General features: G+C 44.8%; 1 protein-coding gene across 1 annotated transcript; it reads left to right on the forward strand.

The window, feature by feature from the left end:
• The first annotated feature begins 1,664 nt into the window (after positions 1-1,664).
• AXDND1 (axonemal dynein light chain domain containing 1) lies at positions 1,665-23,068 on the forward strand. The gene is given in 29 exon segments (XM_076338179.1): positions 1,665-1,686; positions 1,689-1,745; positions 2,272-2,453; positions 2,819-2,919; positions 3,548-3,614; positions 3,616-3,675; positions 4,034-4,119; positions 5,255-5,311; positions 5,429-5,531; positions 6,263-6,381; positions 6,880-7,029; positions 7,468-7,572; positions 8,191-8,315; positions 8,907-9,004; positions 9,583-9,749; positions 10,605-10,668; positions 11,068-11,356; positions 14,077-14,091; positions 14,094-14,301; positions 14,874-14,967; positions 15,658-15,752; positions 15,754-15,864; positions 16,444-16,540; positions 17,513-17,653; positions 19,476-19,619; positions 19,768-19,899; positions 21,098-21,189; positions 22,072-22,223; positions 22,968-23,068. Coding segments are annotated over 29 exon segments (3,234 nt in total).
• Positions 23,069-23,263: the final 195 nt, after the last annotated feature.

Here is a 23,263-nt window from a genome sequence, read left to right on the forward strand (position 1 = left end):
TCTCTGAGGCTCCTGATTTGGGGGGGGCGGGGGGGGGGGGGGAAGGTTGCAGAGGGCAAAGGGGAGTGGGGCTGGGGGCAGGGGTTGCTCTCCTGGGGAAGTGGCTGCTGTGGGGAGAAGAGGGGCTGGGGGGAGAGGGAGGGAGGGAGGGGAGGGCATCTTCTAGAATGTGGGGAGAGCCCTGTGTTTCTGTGGTGGTGGAGCCAGGGAGGAGCTGCCTGGCAGGTAAGGGCTGGCAGGTACGGGGGCCCTCTGCCCCTCCGTGGAGGGGGGAGCGGGCCTACCTTGGGGGTCCGGGGGCTGCAAGCCAGTGGGTGTGGGGTGGCCTGAGGCTGCCTGTGCCTGCAGCCCCGGGGAGTCCCTGGCACAGCCACCCCCCAGTGCTCCTGGATGGGGCTGCAAGTCTGCACCTTTCCAAGGGCAAGGAGGGGAGAGGGATGGAGACAGCCATGCCGTGGCAGGCCCAAGCCTGGAGGTACCATGCAAGACCGCTGGAGGGTAGGGAGATCTCGGCTGGGTGTGTAGAAGGAAACTTTTACACAAGCCCTTCTTCAGGTCCTAAAAAGCAGCAGGAAATGTCGGAGCTAAATACCAGCTGAGAAGGATCGTTGGTGTTTTATGGCTGTGTATCGGCCCTCACCCGTCTGCTAGAGGGAAGGATGTCCTTGGAAGTGCTGGAGAGGAGCACGGGGAAGGAGTTGATAATAGCTCTTGGAACAGTCCAGAGTTTCTAACCTCTCCTGATTTAATGCATATTAAATTGGAGCAACTGCCAAATGTATATTGTGTTGGTGATTTCTGCCTTTATTTTGGGCCTGAAAAGGGTTTGTGTGCCAAGAACTTAATGTGATATTTTCCAGCTGTGTATCACATGCTCTAAAGTCAAGTCTTGTCTGTGTCCTTAAACTGTAGTTGCTACAGAACACTGCCATTAATCTTCCCATCCTTTCTGGTGGGAATATCCTGTACTGCCAAACAGAGCTGTTAAAGGGGAAAAAAGTTTTCTTCTGTCAGAAACTTTTAGCAAATTTTTGTATTTTCTTTCCAAGAAACCATTTACCCAGCAAGACAAGAAACTACTTGCAAGATTGCTCCTAGACTGTACCTGCACCCACAAACATGTATCTGAAGGCAAAAACACGTAGTCAACCTAATTGGAAACCACAGTACACGAGGACACAGCTGATACGGAGGTCAAAGAGTTTTAATACCAAGAGCATTTATGAAGAACAATATCTATTGGCAAGGCTAGTGGGGGGGAAAAGGCTTCAGATAAGAATTTGTGGAGATTACGAAACTAATGGAAATATGATTTTGTTTTTCATCAGTAAGATACTGCTAAGAAGAAAAAGTGGTATGATTAATAATTGGAGACAAATATAACTAAATCTCTGGCCCAGTTAGATGTATAAAAGAAGCAGTTGTTCTTAGTGCAGTTTGTAGATGGAAAAACAAGCACCCCTATGGAGGATGTAGCAAAGCACTGGGGCCTTCTTCCTAACTGATGGACCTAATGTCAGGTGTAAGGGGGTTTTCCACAATAAATAATAACAAAAAAACCCTGTTAACCCTGTGAAGTACGAATGCGGGTCTAATTCTGTTTCTAGATCATTCATTACTGCAAATTTCCTTGGCTAAGCATTACAATGAAATAAACATTCACCATGCCCACAACGGGAGTGCCAGTGATGCTGATGGAAGGAAACCGAGCGGCGCCTTGGGGGCAGGCTCGGTCGCGAGGACTGGTCAGGTAAGGCTGGGCTGGAGGCTGCGGGCGTTGTACATCTGATACTCCCTCCTTCCAGCTTCCCTTTAACAGCGGGATGCTACTCTGCATTAAGTTTTGCCTTTATTTAGGCAATTGCTGGTATTTTAGGGTGTTAATATCTTTGCAGAAAGCCGACTGCTAGCAATCCACAAGAAGGGAAATGGCTTTACAGAAACACACAAACTTTAGTTGCTTGCAGCATCCCTTGGCGTTTGCATACCTGGTAGCTTGGCGCAGTTGTGTGACTAGTGCTTTATCTCCCATTGTTAGAAGGTAACTGTTGTTCTAGGCTTCACTGAAGATCTAACAACTGCTAAAAATGGGATTAACTGCCTGTGTTTTAGGTAGCTGATCCTGCTTTGAGATAAGGGATTAGATAGAGTTGATCCTGTTTTGGGGTAAGACATCTTGTTCTTCTCAGCCCTGTATTCTGTCATCGGTTTTGCTTTCTTGTTCACCAGCAGAATATGCTGTTGAAATGGTTCTGACATGCTATTTTCTAGAGATCCCCAAGCTGAGGGGTACCTCAAGGGTGCCTGACCACAGCAGGCCTCCTTCTTCCTCCCTGGAGCACAGTTTTGTTCCGGAAGAGGTTTTGCGAAGCCTGACATGTGCCAGCAGTTCTCTGTACAGCCCAGAGTACTTACGGTCCCCACAAGCCACCAAAACCCCAATGGGCTTCAGGGCGAGTGTGTTTTTATCTCCCGCCTTTTTCTGTCTAGAATCATCTCTTGTTTGGGGGCATGTGTTCATTCCCTGGGCAAAAGGAAAGTTTGCTGACCTCGTAAGATGCATTTATCTTATTGCATCACTTTTCTGACCGCGCCATTTGATGCAGATCCAAAGTGCTGCTTTCCAGTCCCTGCAAAACGTGCTTGCTCCCTGGTGCTGCTGTGAAGCCCTTGCCAGGGCTGTTCTGTCCACACCAGTTTCTTTAGCCCCGAGACAGAAATAATGATGTGGAGCTTGTTTAGACAGCCACCCTGACCTCTCCCACTCCTTGGCATGTTTCTCGCTAAGAAGTGACAGCCACGTGTGCCTTGTCTGCAGGGCTGCCTGCAAACCCCAGATCGGCTTTGGCATTATCCTAATCATCGGAGCAAGTTCAGATACCTGACAGACCACCCTGTCAGTTTGACAGGCGCTGGAAAGTAAGCAAAGAAGGGATAAGGAGCCCAGGGCAATGGAAAGACGTTAGAGCTGGGAACGCAGAGCTAGATCTCTCCCTTGGTCTTTTCTTATGGTAGGTGGCTGCGGTGCCTAATGCGGCTGGATGAATGGACCAGCTGCCCCATCCGAGTTCAGGCTGGGGAGATTCGAGGGAAAGATGTTTTGGGAGTAATAAATAAGAGTTGCTAAATGAGCAATTCTTTGAACCGTCCTTCCAAAGGATGCCAGGCTCGCAGGGATGCTCTGTGATCCACTATTAAGAAAAGAAGCTCTTCTGGTTTTAATGGACTTAGCAGGGAATAGCTTTATGCTTCCTTGTAAATAAGCGATGCTTAACGGTGCTAGGAAGTGAAAAATGTTTTGCTCTTTATCGGACGTTGGATATGTATGCGATAAGGTGTTGGCAGCAGATGTGAAAAATGGATAGGCAATGCAAAATTAATCTGCCTAAAAACCATGATCTCATTGGTCTTTTTTGGTCCAGGGGAGGGAGTCCTGGCCGTAAGCCTGGCCTCAGGCTGAGCAGAACAAACCCACGCATGGCTTAGGCTGGCAGTAAGGGTTGCTGCCAGGGTGGGTCAGTGAACGAGCTCTTCCCCTCCGTTTCAGGGATGTCTCTTACCTGTGTGACACTGTGACTGGCCAAGAAGCTAAGAAATCAATGACTGGCAGAAGCTTTTTTTACTGAGAGTTGTCGGGACCAGAGAGGGAGCCGTGGTACAGTCCCACATACTCCTGTGAGTGCTGCCGTTCAGGTGTTTTTCTGTGTGTATCACTAGCTGGGAGAAGGGAAGTCCTCATACACATCCCCTGATGTTTCCCTGCTCCTAAAACTCATCATCTCTCCCTGTGGCTCCAGCCCCCCGGCTCCCCTGCCACAGTTCGGTGTTCATTGCTTCAATCTGCTTTCAGACGTAGATTGTTTCTGTCAGGCTCTGGATGCATGGAACGAGAAAGGGAAAAGCAGCATGAAAAGCTGCTACGTGAGCTTCCCTCTCCCAGCTGCCACACCTGTGTTCTCTTTGGGAAGGAACCAGGAGTGTGTTCATGCCTTTTATGCTGATGTTTCGTGCTCTCTCTCTTTTCCAACCCTAGCGAGCAACCCTAGCAGATAGTCTGGTTCCCGAAGAATTTCACATCGTGAGGAACAGGGGAGTTTTGCCCTTGAAGTGCTTCGATGAGTGAGTGTTTTCTGGTTTACAAGGGTTTGTCCTCAACTGTTCAGAGCGGGGGGGATGAAGTGATGAGAGGCTGAGGATGCTGCCCAAATACACCTATTGCCGTTGGGAATGGGAGAGTATAAAAGGGAGGTTGTGCAAATCCCGTGCTAATGACCAGACTATAGTCAACCCTGCAGAGCAAGGTGACCCTCCTTTTCTTTGTCCCTGCTGCTTTGGGGTGACTAACAGAGAATTTCCTGTAGACTAGTACTGCTTTGGGGGGGGGGGGGTGTGTCAGTAGTTGGACATGAATGTAGAAGCTGAAGTCTGGTTTGATCCCTTGAGGCAACTTTCAGAAACTTTTTGCTGCTGCTTTTTTCTTTTTTTCTTTTTTTAATAATTTTGATTAGTTTTTCTGTTTTTCTTTTAGAATTGCTTTCTGCCACAAAGCTGGGCAGGCTCTAGGTAGTTCTTACTCTCACTTTATGCTTGTGTAGGCCTGCTAGCATCTTGAATCTGACCACTCTGGAGTTTTTTGTTTGTTTGTGATTTTTTTTTTTTTTTAATTTTTCAGGCTGTGAGTTTTGAATTGAGTTTACCAAGCCTTGCCCAAAAAAGGCTACTGAGACTCCCCTTGGTCTCTCCAGACAACTTACTAAATTTAAAGGAGATTCCTTCTCATTGTTCAAGGATTAAAATAGTAAGATTAGGAGTGAAATCCTCACAGCTTCTTTGCCAACACAATGTAACAGAACACTGTCATCTTATTTCGATGGTCTGCTGCAATCAGTCTCTGGGTGGGTGTGATGTGGATATGTGGTGCTCTTCTGGCCCCACCAGTAACTTTTAAACCCATTGGTCACTTCTTAGCCAAGTACCATAAGAGGTTTTAAAGGGAGAAAGGTTCCTACAAGATTTGTGTCGTTAGTGGCAAGAAGAAGGAGCTCCAGCTGGGGGAACAGCTGCAGGAGGTCCAATTCTCACATTAGGCTCTGGATGCTCCTGCTGAAGAGCAACCCTGTAGACCCTTCTCTGCCTCTCCAACCTTCATCAGCTTGTACATGGGACAAAGAGATTGAAGGAGAGAGTGGGATCCTGTAGCTAGCGCTGGAAGGATTGCTTTGTAATCAAGTTCTAACATTTGTGTTCGTTTCAGTAAATACACAATGCTGCCTGAAGACTGTGAAAAGAAACTACGTCTGTTCCCATCCGTGTAAATACCACCCTGCATGAAGCTGTTATTGGAAAAAAAATAACTGAATTTCATTTCCTGGGAAAATATCATAACATGCTATACAGAATAATGATTTGTCTCTTTCTGGTCTGTCAGGAAACCTGGGAGGTTAGAGGTCATCCAGCTGATGGAGGTGATGGACAGCATGTTGGAAAAAGCTGGAGTAGACAAGCTAATCAGAGTAACAGGACCTTCACAGGTGGATAACTTGCTTGTGCCCAAATAACTTTCTTGTACCCAGAAAAACAACATCCTGTTTTCCCCAGTGTGTATCCCTGCTGTGCTTAAACTACCTCCTAGCAGCTAGTTTCTGCCCAAGCCAGCTGTCTGTATGACCTGTAAAAACCAGGGGTTTCCTCTCCTGAGCTTCTCTTCATCGGATCCACAAAGAACAAATGGTTAGCTTGCTGGTGTAGGAAGTTACCTTCCGGCAAAGTGCCGGAAAGAAATGCATTTGGCATTATTACTATGGAGGAATGAAGGCAGTAGCTGTCTCATCTCTTCATTGGGAGATAGGCTGCTGTGTTACAAAATGGGCTTTTGGAAACCTTCATACACCTAAAAAGCAGGTGTAAAGAACATCTGTACCTTGCTTGGCCTTATTTTCTGTTATTCTTGCACGGTGATGGGGAAGGATTTTTGAAAAATGTAGAGCACTGCCTCAGCAGGAACTCCAGCTAGAATTAGCAGAGAAGTTCCCATGGATGTTGATGGGAGGGCAGTCAGGTTAGTGCATAACACGTTTGAAAATGAACCTGTGAGTGCATGCAGGATGGCTCTTTCTCTTCTCCTTTATACCTTTAGTAGTGTTTTGTCCTCAAAGGGAAACCTCCTTCAGAAAAAATGAGAGATCTGTGCTAACCTCTGTTGTTAAAGGGGTAGGCTGGCCAGGCTCTGCAAGGCTGTGATTTTTCTCTCCTGTTTTGCCAGCTGCACAACTTGCTGGAGCTGATGAAGGTGGAACAGAACATCTACAACATAGTTTTCGAGTTGATTCGGCAGGTCAGCATGGACTGCGTGGAGAGAGGACAGCTGCTTTCGAAGCTCAGGTCATCATTAGCCAACCCTTAATCCCCTCTTGATTTATGGTAGTGTCCTCTCGGGAGCAGCATTAGCTATTGCAGATCGTTCCTAGTGTCCTTACCCAGCAAAGCTAGCCCGTCATGATGTAATTGGTGTGGGGTCTGATGCCAGGAGTGAAATAGGATTTCCCTGCCTAGTTAACAACCAGGGCTAACGACCCTCTGTTAGGTAACCTGGAGCTTGAAGTCGGTGGCACTGTCACCACACTTGAGAGTGGTGTGACATTCAGTGGAAGTTTTCACACATAGAATAGCTGGTACTTCCCTCACAGCCAGTGTTCCCATGCTCAGATTACCACTATTTGTAGCAATTAAATTGTTCCAGAGTGTTTAAAATCCCCAGTCCAAACACTCAAAAGATTGCCTTCTAGATAGCTTCCTATGCAGTGAAAGGAAAGGGTCGTCAGATGGGGTAAGAGATCTGCACTCTCAGGTAAATGCCCTTTTTGACTCATTTTACCACAGGCAGAGGTACGTGGGTCTCCTGGAGCGGATTCCTGAACAGATGAAGACCCTCTACAAAAAAATGATGGCACAGCAGTTGGTCAATAGACATATTACAGAAGAACTACTCTATTTTAAAGAATCTGTTGGATCTGTTGGACAGCTGGCCAGGTCTGAATCCTGCCTGATCCTAAGCAATTATCTCTATGCCCTAGGCTTAGTCTATTGATTTTGTTCAGTTTTCTAATCTTCCTCCCATGGGAGCAGGAAGATAGTGTTATGATTTGAAGCAGAGCTACAGGGATCACACTTGAGCCACCTCACACTCTCACTGCACCCTCTTAGTGCCAAATAATGTCAAAGCCACCTCCTTTCCTTAGCATGCTGGAGGTTCATTGGTGGGGGACTGCAGAAAGGGGTTGTTGGAGCAGTGTGCATGCATGGGAAGAGGAGGTCTTCAAGATGCCTTTCACCCCGACAGTGAGATGATTGTGTTGGAGGAAAAGTCCTGCATGATAGTGTAGGGCCCACCAGTCTGTGTCTGCCAGAGTAGAGACCTTTGGGTTGGACTAAGTTGCATTAAGTCCAGCATATTCCCTGCTGTTTCAGTGAGCTGTATGAAGTACAAGAGCATGACTGCAAGGTGACCAAAGAAGCAGAAAAAGCTCAAAAGGAGCTAGCTACAGCCATGCAGGAGGCTAAGGCGAAGGCAAAGTAAGTTGTTTCCAAAGCTGAGCTTGGGAGATTTCTGCAGCGTGCTGGTTTCATTCTCTTGGGGTTGTTGGGAAGGAGAGGTGAGGGCTGATTTCCTTCTGGGGAAGAGAGCTTGGCTGTTTATGACAAATGCCATTATTTTGCTATAAATGCTAAACCCCTCAAAGGGATAGAAAGCTTTTCAAAATGTTCCTAGTTTTAAGTCATGAAAGTTGCATTTGTTGCTCAGGTGTTGGCATTCCCTTTTCTTCACCCCACATTCACAGCTGGTGAGCTCTTCGTAGTCTAGCAGAGCCTGCAGCTCTGAACTTCTAAGGGCCTGTGGACACCTTCAGGTACCTAAGAAATCAAGGATTTAGATGGTTGGTATCAGAGTTGCGGTGCTTAGGCACACAGATTCGCTTACAGAGATTTGTATTCATACTGAATCCAAGTCGCAATGGGAATATCAACAGAAAGGTGTTATAGGGGCTTGGGGAAAAGGCTGTGTGGGAGGTGACTGAGGAAGGAAGGAGGAAAAGGAAATGTCTAAGAAAAGTTTTAGGAATCGGGAGAAAGACAGTAAATGTGAATGAGAAACACAGGTGCACATATTTCATTGTCTTTCCCTTCTTCTAGCCTTTTGGAAGAGTATCGGGAGTTATACGAGTTGCAGAGAAGATGACTGGAAGAGCAAGTTCTGCTGCTAGCCCAAGAGAGAGATGTTTGGAGCTCAGCTGCGTATGACCTGGCTCTGAAGGTAGGTGCAGGAGATCAGTCATACATTGCAAGGTATAAGCTATCATAGCTAGCAGTCTTGTTCCAAGGGCAGATTTCATATGATTGGGTAGTAACACATCTCACACCTGCCCTGACCTCCTTTCCTGAGGTCTGTTGTATTTCACGTGTGTGCTTTTTAAATGGAAACCAGTTAATTCACACAGCATTTTTGGTACAGATCTCCAGGTTCTGTGCAGGAAAAACTTCTGTGAAATTAATATTTCTATTCAGAGATGGGTTTGACTAAAAAGTTTCCTATTCCTCATAATTTAGAATATTGTATGCTCAAACAAGCATTCAATCCTCACAGTTCCTCACAAAATATCATTCTTGGTTAATTCTGTGCTTCCTTGTTTGTGTGTTCCCCTTGTTTGTGATCTCCTACTTTATCCCTTTCAATTTTAAAACCTGTTAGCAGAACTTCTGGGGCTGTCTGGGAGATCAGAAATTTATTTGTAAGGGAAGAGGACTCGGCCGCTTGAGCTCCATTTCATTGTTGGTAAAGCTCCTGTGTTAATGTCAGATGCCTGTTCTCTCAGAATAAAACAGTGTGAATAATGTTTTTTTTCTGATAGTAGACAGAAACCAGCTCACATTGATTTGCAGGCTCCATGTTAGTGGAAAGACACTGACCAACATCCTCAAGCATTTCATAGTCCTCTTGGCCTCAAAGGTAGGGACCTGCCTGTGATGGGTACCCGTTCAAAGTGTTTGCACGTGTGGCTTATGTAGCTCTACGGTTCTCAGTAAAGCATTCGGTACTTTGGCTGTTACTGGAACTTTCAAATGTTGGTCTAGTTTCAAACAAGCATTAAAATTTGAATGACTTCATTCTCTGCTTTTCTCTCTTTACTCCATGTCCCCTTTTCTCTACCTCAAACTCTTCTTTTTTCCCCTGTTCCCCTTTATTTCTTTGTGGCTTTCTTCCCTCTCCCCATTCCTTCTCCATAAAACCAAAACAGATCCAGCCTAGTGTAATTTTGGCCTCATGGGTATGGGGCTGCATGGTATCTCAATAGCATACAAGCAGCAAGGAGTCAAGTGCTCAGTTCTGGCATGCCTGGGGAGGGTGAGCCACCCTAGTCCTGTGTCAAAGGGTTTGTGAGGGCTGTGCTGTGGCATTACAGACATTTCCCAGATCTCTGATACGTGTATATCTCGAAATAGATAGGGCAAAGGGAGAATTCCTCGGATTTGGATCAAAACAATCACAACAGTCCCTTTTCCCACCCTCTCGCCCAATGCCTGCAGGACATGGGAGATCTGGTTGAGCTGCAGGAAGAGACCGAGCAGTTCAGGGAGAGGTTGGGTCACGTTGGAGCAGAAATAGAGCGTTCCGAGGAGTCCAGCCAGGGAAAACTGCAAATTGTCTGCAGCAGCCTCAATAAGCGGCTTCAATACTTCCATAGCGGTGACTCGTGAGTGGCCCAGAGGAGCTGGGGGGTAGCAGTCAACTCCCTCAACCTTTGCCTTGTGACAGTAGGTCTCACTGGACCAGTGCAAAGTGTGCACTGACTCTCAGGTGCAGTAAGATTTGGTGCAATTTGCACATCCCTCACTGCTCTACTTTTCTGCTTGACGCATTTATTTTGATAATCAGGTCCATAACGGTAACTCGAAAGTGATGCTGTGGGTTTGTGGTTGAATTCGGTGGAGCAAGGATTGCACCCTCCTGCTGCGAACCAGAGTGTCATTTTTGCAGCTATAACAGAATTCCTCTATCTAGTTTGGTTCATTTTAACTTGAATGCACACGCATTGATGCTTCAATAGAGCATTCAATTCTCTCATGTACAGATACAAAATGCATCTCTGAGACATGAGGTTTCAAATGCAAAGTCATTTTGTATGTTAAGGTGCTTATATTTTGCAGGCTTTTTGTTAGTTCCTTGTGATATGTTAAATAAAACAAAGCGTAAATGCAAGCATAAAATGCAGAAATGCAGAGCCTGTGCATTAACAAAAGACATCACTTTATAGACTTCATTTATAGAGTTAATAATGTCTGAATTTTCAATATGTGTTTGAATTTGATTTTCGTCTTTGCTGGAAGTAACATTTTATTAACTGACACCCAGTGTTTGTGTTACGTTGAGTGAGAAAACAAAAATCTCTGGTTGAGTAGGGCCTTGTGTTTTTTTACTTCTCTTTCAAGTTACAATTTGTATCACAAACTTGGTATGCATAGAGTATATGTCCTGACTCTTGGTTTTACCTTGGCTACTAAAAGAGTTTTTTCTCTCAGCTCTCATCCCTTCTTTCCCTCTCCTTTAGCTCCTCCCTGATGAATGAAAAGCTACTGGATGAAATCCTACAAGATATCAAGAACTTGATAAATGTAAGATTTTTTTGGGGGGTGGACGTATTATCGAGTGGTATCTGTTCAGCAAATTACCACGTTAGCTGAGCCAAAGTGAGCATCTATGCCCATCACAAATGTGATCGAAAACACATCAGCTCAAATCTTTTGTGTTGAAGCTTAAGCTAAGAGTCTACATATGAGAAGTTACAATTGACCAATACCATAGTTCAGCCAGTGCATTAAACTTAGTTGTGCATTTGAGCACTGTCTGACCGGCAGCTCTGGTGACTGATAAATGATATTAACCCACAGAAGCGCTCAGAACTGTCACCAATAAGTTTCTCGCTTGCTGTGCTATCTACTCACTGTGACATCCTTATGCTCATGGATTCCTCACACTTCTCTTGCCTAATTTCCGTCACCTTTCTGTTGCAGCCAAGGGGTGGTCCAACTTTTGGGGGCATGGCGAGCTTGCTACTTTTCTTTCAGATGCTAAAAGAAGACCTAGAGCAGTACGAAGCGTAGGTGCACCTAAGAAAGATGGAAAGTCTGAGGAGCGCTGCCAGCCTGCAGGAGCACTGGATGGAGCTGGGACAGACACTGCTGAATCAACACCGGGACTTTGCTGGAGCATTGTGTCCGCGGCACGCTGTCCTGGAAGAAACAAACCAAAGGGTGTGTGAACTCTACTGGCAATACAATATAAGGATAAGTGGGAAAAATGGTAAGGAATGACCAATTTCGCAGTTCAGTCTTTCCTTGGGGATGCCAGGAAAGTAGCAGGTGATAAAGGACCAGTTGACATAATCTGTACTGGCTTTTTCCAAAGCTAAAGTCTGAACCCCAGATATGTGCTGGGAGTCAAGAGCATTCAAGGGATAAACTCCAAGAAACTTGACTTGCAGTCACATGTAAAAAGAATATCTGAAATTTTAAATGTGATACAGTGCAAAGAACATGCAATGCAGATATGACACGGGGAAGTTGTGTGTTATGTTCAGAGGGAGCATGGGTGGTTTGTGATTATGTAAATAATGCATGGAAAAGAAAATAAATGTAAAAGGAAAGAATGAATGTTTAAAATGCAAAGTAAAACATCACTTTGGAGATCATTAAGCAGGTAACACTGTCTCAGAGGGTAATACTTTTTTTATTACTTTATCATTAACACAAAGTTATCTTAATCTAGATATTAAATTATCTTGATAATAAAGTATGTAAATAAATGTTTTCTTTGATATAAAGTTATGTCCTGTGTAAGATAACAAACATATGTTGGGTAATTTACAACTAACCTTCTCAACCTTTGCCTCTGCATGACCTTGACTAATTTCTGATTTCAGAATTGTTTCATCTCCATTTTTTTAATCATCTTATCTTATTTCCTTTTAGCAGACTAAAAATAAACTGAACATGTGCTGTCAGGAACTGTTACTCATGTTTGCTAAGCTGCTTCTCATACTGTCATCTTACTCTTTCACTCAGGGTTATCCTGTGCTTTTCCCTAGATTATCTTATGCTACATGTTATATTTCAGCCTACTAACGTAGCTGAGATAGAATGATAAATCTGTCCATTCTAAGAGACGGCTAAAGGAATTAAATATTCCCGGTAGTTCTCATTAGAAAGTCAGAGAAAGAAGAAGGAACGAGGCCATAATTGGCCAGACACCAGCATGGCAAAAAGTTAACAGCAGATTGTCAGGAAGCCTTGATAGTTAGTCGTGATCTGAGCAAAGGGCTAGACAGTACAGTGCAGGCATCTGGTGCAAAATTGCTTCAGCCAGTACAGTCCAGAAAAAGGGATTTTAGCTTATTTTAACACAGGCTTTGGGAACTGGACCACAGGAGAGGTATTCTCTTGATCCATAAGAGGTAGTGTATTTTGATGGCTTGGATTCTTTTTTGCATTGTAATGTAATGGCCTTTCAGTAGAAAAGACAAGGTATCCCTTCTCTTTACATTGCATCTCTGGTAAGAAACAGTGAAAATGAAAGAGATTATAAAGAACAGGTAAGAGACAATACTGAGAACATGGCAATTTTGTCCTGTAAGGCAATGGTACTCAATTACCTGAAGTATATCTCAGTTAGTTGAAGTATTTATTATCTTCTAAGATCTGATTATCTGATCTCAAGCAGCATGTGCCAGAAATACAAAGGGTTTGGTATTTGATGACAAGGATTAGAGATGCAGAGAGAACAATGAGATATGAGGTTATTTTAGACAGGAGATATAAGACAGGACTTATATGAAATCTATAAGGTTTGGCTTTAGGTCTTTGCTTTTATTCAGTTGTCCTTGATCACTTCTTAAAGCCTTCACAGTGTACCTTCCTTGCGAGAATAAGATGGTTTTGACTCTGAAATTGGCACTTGGGACTAGAGTGATCTCTCCAGTGAGCTCCAGTTAGGTATTCTCTTTTGCCAGGGACTTGATTAAGTTTATAAGATAAATGTAATGACATAGACAGCCTTCCCAAAGCAAGCCACTATTTAATAAGGATCCAGAATACTATGTAAGGGCTAATATGGCCAAACCACACATAAGCAATCAGAAGTGACTGTTCTCCCTCATCCCATGCCCTTCTGGGACCCACCTCTTTTCTTCTTTGCTCTTAAGCTGATGCTGCATGGCAGGAAAACTTAAATAATATCATTCCTACTACTTCTTCTTGGCCTCCTGGTCATTAAAAACTAATGTCTGCTTGTGGGGCTCCCATAGTGTGCTCTGAAAGGCTCCACCCTGCAGAGGGTAACCTCCTCCCTTTCTTACCAGTCTGGACATCCCATCACTGCTTTATTGCACTTCTCCCAATCCAGAGGAGAAGTTAACCCATTCTACCCCACAGCTGTACAGTGGGGAAACCAAGCCATGCATCAAAATCATTGAAATATTAAAAAAAATTGTCATCACCTCCATGTGCTTAACATGCCATCTTTGCTGCAAGATGTCATGGAGGCCAGGACCTCACCAGGATTTAAAGAAAGCTTAAACATTGGATATCAAGAGCAAGCATTGTTACATTTCAAGCATATTCCCCCACAAACAGAGAATATCCATCAGCATGTACCAGATGAGTGAATGAACAAGCAATTTACTACCTTGTCCAGGCATTTTGCATATCTGTGCATACTGTATCACCTGCATCTTTGAAGAATCAAGTTGTAACTGCAAAGCTATTTTAAAAAGTTATATTAAGCCTTTATGCAACAAGGCAGCCAAATCTGCCAAGACAAGAAGGAAAGTCAGGGCTTCGAATCAAGCCCATTTTCTTTCAGGTTGCTTTGAATTCAGTGCTTACTAAACAGCTCATTCTTAGTCCTAAGTGTAGCCAGTTCCCACATAGACTGTTCATCCCTTTTGGCATCCCTCTTTGAATTCAGCTTTGTTCTTGTTGGCTGAAAGAATTGTAATCAAAGGTTTGTATTTTCTTCCCCTGCAGGCACAACTAGGTTTTTGCAGCCCTTGTGAGAAGCATGGAAGATTGGTTATTCAAGGTGCAAAAGCTGAAGCGAGGTTCTGGCATGTATGAAGCTGAGCTGCGGGCATTTTATCACAAGATTCCTGTGTGGCTGGCCCAGGTGGATGCAGTGATGAGCTGTATAGGCTCCAGGCAGTTGCATGAAGCTGAGAGTGATAAGAAACCGCATTTCCCATAAGGACAGAGGTGTTAATTGTGTCTGGGCTGGCCTTGTATGTTAAACTACAATTGTAAGGAAAGATAAATGTTCTTTCGTGAGGACCCTGGCGCAGGAAACTGGCAGTGGGATAAATGTGATCAGCTGAAGTGTTAAAATGATTGGCGACTGCCTTATATTTGCTTTGATTTGGCAGTATCTGTGGAAATGGTGGCTTCAATATTGCTCCTGGAACATCACTGTCTCCCTCAGAACTGCCACCTGCTCTGGAAATCTTGACATTTGAAGAAAACCCAAGATATGTGATTCATTTACAGTCAGATTTGTGGGGGCATATTCCTCTTCATGGTGCTCCATTGTCTTCGGTAAATATCATCAAGAAATAAATCATTTGCAGAGCACATGCATAACATATATGTAAGATGCCAAGTTTGCCCACAACTAGCATTGACAAAAAAGCCTGTGTCATGTTTCCAGCATATGGTGTACTAAAATATGTCATTTTCCTTGAGTTGGGAAGCAAAAGGTGTCTTTGAGACAGGAGATCCTCGGGTCTGGTGCACTAGAGGTCACTTTGTTTCTGGATTTGTTTTTTTTTCAGGGTGGTACCTAGAGAATTTTTTCAGATGATTCAGTGATGGGTTCTGTCTGTGAATAATGAGGTCCAGAAGAACATCACACATCTTAATGAAAAAGTAAGTGCAAGCCTGAAACTACTAGGGATAAGAGCACTATATCTAGTATTCAGTCTTTCCTTTAATTTCCATCTGGCCAGAGCACAGTTATAAGGAATGCTTGTTTCTCTTTCGACACTTTCTTTCCTGTTTGAGTTGAGTTGTGGCTTTTGTCTTCCAGCCAAAGGAGCAGAGGAGAACTCCTCTAAAAATAGCTGTAAGGTCTCCTATACAGTGCATGAACACAGCTTTATTGTTTCATCTTTAGCAAGCATTTCCTCTGGAATAACATTGATATTTCCTGTTCAGAGAGCTGTTGCGGCTGCTAGCTCTCTGTGGTTTTACTTCTTTCTCCCAGGATTGTAGACTAGAGGCTCTCACTATGCATTTTTTTACATGTTCTGTAAGTGCGGTGTGTGATTTTTGGTTTGTCACTGAATTCTGGACATGGGAGAGTGCCACATGGCTGATAAGCAGCACATGATCCTAAACAAGAACTGGGAGAAGGATAGATCCACAGTAGCAAAAGATGTGTTCGTAATGGGAATGAATATGGGAGGAAAAAATGGTACAAATAAATGTTTCTGTCTAGGTCAGTTTGCAAATTGAATTAGGTAGGACATTGACTTATGTGAAATGCACTGACTTTAGACTACTTGGCAAGACCAGTCACTTATAACTGGTTTAGATTTGCTCTGATGTTTTGTGCAGGTGACTGAACTGCACAGAAATCTGACCCTGTGGCTGGTGAATTTGCTGAGACACATGACAGCAGACCGCTTGTCCTGGGAGTGTCCCCAGCGGCAAGTCAGATGCCGAGACAGATGAAGAGCTCAGACTTCTGGGCGCTCATAATCTGCAGCATGAAGCTGAAGAGCTGGTTGCAGAGATGGGCAGTCTCTCTGGTTCTATAGTCAGGTATCAGCAGAGGTTTTCAATTTCATCTAAAGGGGTTTTCTCAAGAAAAAATGTGTAGTGTACTGAGAGATTGACCTTGGTGACAGATCCCATCAATTTGGTTGTCCTTGGATCTTTTCCCAGGTCCTAAATGGGCCTTTCTGGAATTTGTAGGGAGCCTAATAAGATAGGAACACCCAAAGAGAATGGCAGTGCCTGCTTTAAACCTAGTACTGCTATAAAACGTGCTAGCATCTGTGATTGCATGGGCTGTGCCCACACTCCTGAGGGTGACTTCTGAGGACATAAGGGCAGTACAGGCAGCGAGTCTGCAGTCCAGGTCACCTGGAGCAAAGCCTCCACCTGATTCAGGATCTGTGCTCACACGTCCTCTGTGGGTTAGTACAGCACTGGCACAGACAAGCTGTCCAGGAGGTTGTTGTGTGAGTGGAGCAGGCGAGGATTGCTTTTCTGGAGACTTCTCTAGTGCAGAGGTCTACAGGCTCCTGCACCTTGCTGAGAGCAGCAGGATCCTGGCTGAAGGGAATAAAGCATTTGAAGGCATTCCTGCAGGGCCAATGACATTCTGCATCTTTGCAGCTGGTGCCGTGAGATTGTCAATGCAATCGTTTGAAAGAAACAGTCTGAAATTGATTTAGAAGCTGATTTTGAGCTGGAGAAGCTGAATAAGATCAAGGTAAAAGATGCCTGTGTTCCTAGCTGTCTAGGTCTGGGGTAGATGAGACTGCATTTGCTTTGTAAAAGGTAGAGAAAAATACATGTGAGGGTTTCAAGAAGGAGGAAGACTCCTGCTACTCCAATGGATTACCCTGGTCCCCCAAGTTTCCTACTGACTCCAGTCCTGGAAAGCAGATAAGCCCGGATCAGGTCATGTTCAGTTTTAATATTTTCCTTACCCTGTTTCAGGGTACATATGTAAGGGCTCTCCTGCGAGATTTATTCCATATGAGTGGCAGTAGATTCACCTCTGGTTCAAAGTTTGTCAGAGCCATGTATATCCAGACTTGAGCAGTGCTTAGGAGTTCCTGGAGGTACTTGGTGCAATATACCTTTATACAGATGCAGTTGAAACTTTTTGCAGTCAACTGACCTACCTGCTACCTCTTTATTCTACATCTGTATGTAAAGCTCTTAACTGCTACCACTGTCGTCACCAGTGTTTAGCCGAGCTTTGCCTGTGCTTTAGGAATGCGAGAGGTAGGCCCTTCCTGAAGCCCAAAGCTTCCTTGAGCACAGGGCAAATGGCAATGCTTCAAGGAACATACGAAGCTTCTCTGCAGGGATTGAAAATACTTGTGCTTCTGTTCTGTGTTACCTTAGCGAGTGAAAAATTAACCCCTGGGATTTACACTCATTTCTCCCCACATGGGCTGGGGCAGTGGCTGTGACAGATGTTCTGCACTGGCCTGAGGAGGAGCTTGTTGAAGGAATTAGTTGGTGGGTGTGATTAGCCGGTGACAGATGCGATGTCTGAAAGCTTGGAGGAATGTGTCTTTTCCTTTGTAGGGTGAGGATGGAAGGGTCCAGGTAGGTCCCTGGAATAGATAAAGACAGAAAGGTGGAGTTATTTAACTGGCTAAATGAATATAACGGCTATTTTTTCTGTTCAGTAATCCCTGAATAATCATTTTCTGTTATGTCTTCCCAGACTGAGTGCTGTAATTGGATTCAAGTGTGTTGACTTCTCCTTTCAGAGATCAAAGGCACTCCCATCTCCTTTCTGGATTTAGAAGACCTGAGAAATCTCTTTGGATCAGAGGCAGAGCTGAGAAACCTCTTTGGATCAGAGGTATATATAGACTGCATTTGCTGTTCTAGGTTGAACCAGTCTGAATGAATCAGAATCATTAAGGCTGGAAAAGACCTCTAAGATCATCGAGTCCAACCGTCAACCCAACACCACCATGTCCACTTAAACCATGTCCCTAAGTGCCTCATCTACTCGTCTTTTAAATACCTCCAGGGATGGTGACTCAACCACTTCCCTGGGCAGCCTGTTCCAATGTTTAACCACTCTTTCAGTAAAGAAATTTTTCCTCATGTCCAATCTAAACCTCCCCTGGCACAACTTGAGGCCATTTCCTCTCATCCTATTGCTTGTTACTTGGGAGAAGAGACCGACACCCACCTCGCTACAACCTCCTTTCAGGTAGTTGTAGAGCACGATAAGGTCTCCTCTCAGCCTCCTCTTCTCCAGGCTAAACAACCCCAGTTCCCTCAGCCGCTCCTCATAAGACTTGTTCTCCAGACCCTTCACCAGCTTCGTTGCCGTTCTCTGGACACGCTCCAGCACCTCGACGTCCTTCTTGTAGTGAGGGGCCCAAAACTGAACACAGTATTCGAGGTGCAGCCTCACCAGTGCCGAGTACAGGGGCACGATCACTTCCCTACTCCTGCTGGCCACACTATTTCTGATACAGGCCAGGATGCCATTGGCCTTCTTGGCCGCCTGGGCACACTGCCGGCTCATGTTCAGCCGGCTGTCAACCAGCACCCCCAGGTCCTTTTCTGACAGGCAGCTTTCCAGCCACTCTTCCCCAAGTCTATAGCATTGCATGGGGTTGTTGTGGCCGAAGTGCAGGACCCGGCACTTGGCCTTGTTGAATCTCATACAGTTGGCCTGGGCCCATCGACCCAGCCTGTCCAGGTCCCTCTGCAGAGCCTTCCTACCCTCGAGCAGATCAACACTCCCGCCCAACTTGGTGTCGTCTGCAAACTTACTGAGGGTGCACTCAATCCCCTCATCCAGATCATTGATAAAGATATTGAACAAATTGATAAAGATATTGAACAAAAGGTGAATTAACATCTGCCTCAAAACTTTTCCTTAAGGAAGCAGCTACAGTTCAGTTTGAGGGAAGGTTTAGCATGGGGACCTGCACACATTCAAAGAGGCAGCTAGAACTATGAGGTGTTATGACTGTAAACTGGTGAAAAATCACAGTGCTTCTTGGGAGGGCAGGTCTAAGGCAAAACCAGAGCTTCAATGGAGCTAGGAGATTTTACCCCATTGGTAGACCAGTTCCCCATGGTGCATGATAGCTTTTGCTTCACCATTGGCATGGACTTTGGCTGGAATGCTGGTGGTTGCCTTGCCCAGGAGATCAGGCTGAACTTCGTTTAGTTCCTTATGTGGCTAGATGGATGTCTGACACTGCCTGTGACAATTAGATATGTTTTGTAGATGGCTGGCCTGGCATTGGCCTAATTTCATATGGAACAGGCTAAATTCAGATGATGAGGAAATGGATTTAGGTTTATTGTCTTGAACAACTTGTTTGCGTCAGTTCTGAACTCAACCCCCAAGCAAAGTGATGTTGTTCATGACTTTGTGTACAGCCAGTGCTGTAGCTCATATGCTGCCTCTCTTTTTCTCTGTGCCATGGCCTATACAAAGCAGGTATGCCACAGTGGGTCCTGCTTATGTAACGTTCAGTAATTAGCATATTCATTTGTGATTTGAAATATATTCATACTCAGGACCTCCTAGGTGGCTGGAGTCCAAGTCTACACATGTGTAAGAGAAAGTCAAAGACCGGTTAGCTTTGCCTGGGTTATTTGGATGGACAAAGGGAGCGTGCTATTAACCTGATCCTTACGGTGCCTTACAGGAATTGCAGTTGAAGCTTAAGCTTGAGGACACTATCATTTCTTCAACTCAGGAAGAGCTTGAAGCTGAAGATGCCAACAGCAGTAGGAAACGCGTACCAAAGGAAGAAACATTAGAAGTAAAGGAGGAAATTGCTATTATGCAGGTGACTGTAGTAGCTGCAATATGCTACTTTCCAGCAGGGCCTTTTTATTTATTGCTTGGTGTATGCAATGTGAAATGTTGTTTTACGGCTGCCTTGAATGCCGCTAGGCTAGTGGTATCTCCTATTTCTTGTTCCTTTTCTCTCTCAGCAGCAGCTAGGTGTTGGTATGGATTATCTGACTGAGGACAATGAAGCTACTGCAGACATGATCAGATATGTAGGACATGACTCCAACACCTACCTGAAGGCTTTGAAGTCAGACATCATTTTGGTTACAGGGGTAGGAGTCTCCACTGCACCAATGGTTTTAGCCTGTTGGCAGAGATTTGGAGCTGGGTTTTAGCTGTCTACTCAGACTCTGTTATGAGACCACCTTTAACACTTGTCAGACCTGCTGGGGCAGTGCAAGGTGCTGGCGTTCTCTCCAATTCCTCTCTCCCTGCAATTTTAAATAATCATTAGCACAGTTACCACACCTGCAACTTGTCCTCCTGACCCATGTATTACTGCCATGGCTCCGGGACTTTTGTGGAACCAGTAACGCATGATGTGTGTAGTTTGAACCAGGACTATCTGCAGAGACTGGGATGGTGAAATGGTTTGAAGCTGAGCACACAGGGGGAGTTGAAGAGGGTTCAGAAATTCAGGGAGATCCCACAACAACAGGGAAGCAAGAAGTTCAGGTTGTTTTGGCCTCCTAGGTCCTTGTTTTCTCCACTTGCCTTTGGGATGGTGCTCTTTGGTAAAGTTGCTCTTCAGAAGTCATAGGGCCTGCCTTTTGCAGTCATTCCCTGGCCAGTCAGTCATCCAGAGTGGAGCCTAGAGGTACAGGAATTGTGGATCTTTAGAAAATTGTCGCTGGATGGTCCCACTCCTTAAGCGTGCTGCCTTGCTGGGTGTGCCTTGCCCTTCATGCTTTAGAGGTGGGCAGCTAGTTCAGAGTGACAGTGGGAGACGCAGGAGTGTTTCTTTATGGACTTTGATTTGTTTTACAGAAGTGAATCCCTGGAAATCACAATTACCTTCCAAAGCTCAGAGAAGGAGCCTTTCAACAGTTACTTTTACAGAAAAACCCTGGTTGTCTTCTTCAGATGAAGAAAACTGACTTATGCCTGTTGGACCCTGTGAGGAGCTGCCTCTTTCTGTTCTCTGAACATTGTTTTGTTGGTTTTTTCACTCCTGCTCAGGCTACAGCCATCTCCAACCTCTGTAACCCAGTGAATGCACCAGCAACCCAAGACTATGAGCCAGAGTTTCACGTCTGAGTCAGAAAAGCATTTTAGTCCATTTTTGAATGCCAAGATCAGTTCAGTGCCTGAACTAGCCTCTGGTTTTACATGTTTTGCTGATACAGAGCTCTTGTCTCTGTTGTGACTGTGCACTGAGACACCAGCACCAAACCAAGCACATGCCGCAGATGAAATACAGCATTGTTGGTTTCACATTCACTTATAGAAGGATTTGCTCTTCCCAACCAGAGGGAGATGACTGCCACCAAGTCGTCGACTCCCTTTTCTCAGAAAGAGTTTGAAACCCTGGCAATGCTGGAACATCTGCAAGTGCAGCTCCTGTGAGTACTGGTCTTGTGCTGGAGGCATGAGTGGGGCAGGGTTTCATCCCAGGCAAGTGCCTGTTCTGCTCTCTAATAAAGTTCTGCTTCCTTAGCAGAAGGTCCAATATCTGTTGGCTTAATTTTGGGTTTCCTTCCATTCTGATTGTCTTAGGCCATTGACTCTGGTTTATGTTAGCTGAAGACATGACTCCTGTCAGCTATCCTTCATCTGTGTGCAGATTTTCTGTTTTGTGTGCTCATGAGGTACATTGCAGAGGTACTCATGATTGTTTTCTGCAAGACTTCTTAATACTTCAGGTCCTGTTAGCACTTGCAGGGTGCTATGTGAATGCAGCTGAGTGCTTCCAGGGCCTGCTAGTGCCTAGGAGGTTGGTAGGTACAGCCATGCAATGTTGTGCCTAGGTGTGGGGAACACAATGACGGGACACCCAAGTGGCTCTGTGCAGAATCACATCAAGGTTTGTGTTTGGTAATGACTTCTTCCATGCCTAAGCAGGCTTGGGCACTCTGAATTACATTCCCTCATACTTCTTGTTTTGTCTGTCAGCTTGCGTTATCCAGAGTAACTCCATCTCATTAGCCTTGCTAATAGAATTGACTGTGCTCTGTATTTATCCTTGCACAATGAAGATCAGCATCTCACCCTTTGCTAGCAAACACTGAGTTTTAAAATTAATTCAATTTGCAGGGTTTACGGAGATGTGCCATGAAGTCCTTTATAGATCTTTTAACAATGCCCTTCTCTGAAACCATAAATGTGTTTTATAGCGTCCATCAATCCTACTGAACGCTTCAGCTTTCTAAATCTTTCTTTTAGGTATCCTGCCAGCAGCTGCTTAGATTTCAGGTTTCAGCATTATCTTTGCTTCTGTGTTTCAGAGAAACAGAGATCCGTGCTCAGAATGCAGAGGAGAGATCTGAAGGTCTTGAAGAGAAGCTGGAAGAATCTCTGCAGAGAATCAAAGAGCTAGAGAGTGAGCTGGAGAAAGACGGGAATGTCATCCCAGAAGCAACACACAAAGAAGGGCGAGGTCAGGACAATCAATATTCTGAACACTCTCCCAGACTCAAAGAGGAAAGCAATCTTTGAGGACACCTCATTCATCTCCTGTTTAGTGCAGGACCCTCTCCTCCTGGGCACATCCTAGGGTTTTGTCTAGACTCTTTGTCAGAGGCCAAGCAATGAGGCTTTTAACATGATTCTAGATCAGGGCAGAAAGAACTGCTGAATGTGGTCTGTTTTTGAGAGACAGTAATTTTGTTTGATTTTGACATATGACACAGGGTCTATATCTAGGAGATCACTGCAATTGACTTCATCTTCCTTGTAACTGAGTGTTCCCTGTTACAGTCAAGAAGATCTGTTTAGGATCACTGATTTTGGGGTAGAAAAGAAATAATGTTCCATGTCCCTTCACTCTCAGAGGCCACAGACCTTTGGGTTTATAGGACAGGACACTTGCTGTTTCCAGGAGTTATTTGAACACTGCTGACGTACTGATCTTGCCCATATGGTGTGGCAGTGAGTTCCTTAGGTTGCATGAAGGCATTTCCTTGTGTCCTTTCTCAACCGGGTCCACACAGATATAAGATGTGGAGAAGGTGAAAGAATGGGAATTAAAACTTCTTCCCTTAGTCATTCAGTGTATCCCGTCTCTTTGACATCAAAGCGGGAGGAGAGGCTAATTTATTTGTTAAGGATGTGATACCTTGGGCACATTTTAACTCCATGGTATTTTTAATGGCTTTGGTTTGTTGTTTTGTTTTTCTTTCAGAAAAATGTTTCCAAGAAAGTGTCTCAGAAATCAGGGCCTGCTCAAGTCCCAGAGCTTCTACCTCTGGCCAGTCCAAGGGATCCAGAAAGAGCAAACATTAAAGAACAGCAATGCCTGAGTAGTTTCTTAGTGCCCATTCATAGTAGCGTTTCACCCCCGATCCACTGCTGTTACTCCTTACTACTACCCCAACATCTCTGTGCCATCTCAGTATTTACGCTGTTCTTCTAGCTGGCTCTACCACTTCCACATCTGTCTTGTCCTCTATGTCCTCACACAGCTCTAATATCTTTACA

Source organism: Aptenodytes patagonicus, chromosome 5 (genome assembly GCF_965638725.1).
Source record: "Aptenodytes patagonicus chromosome 5, bAptPat1.pri.cur, whole genome shotgun sequence".
In the NCBI taxonomy this organism is placed as follows: domain Eukaryota; kingdom Metazoa; phylum Chordata; class Aves; order Sphenisciformes; family Spheniscidae; genus Aptenodytes; species Aptenodytes patagonicus.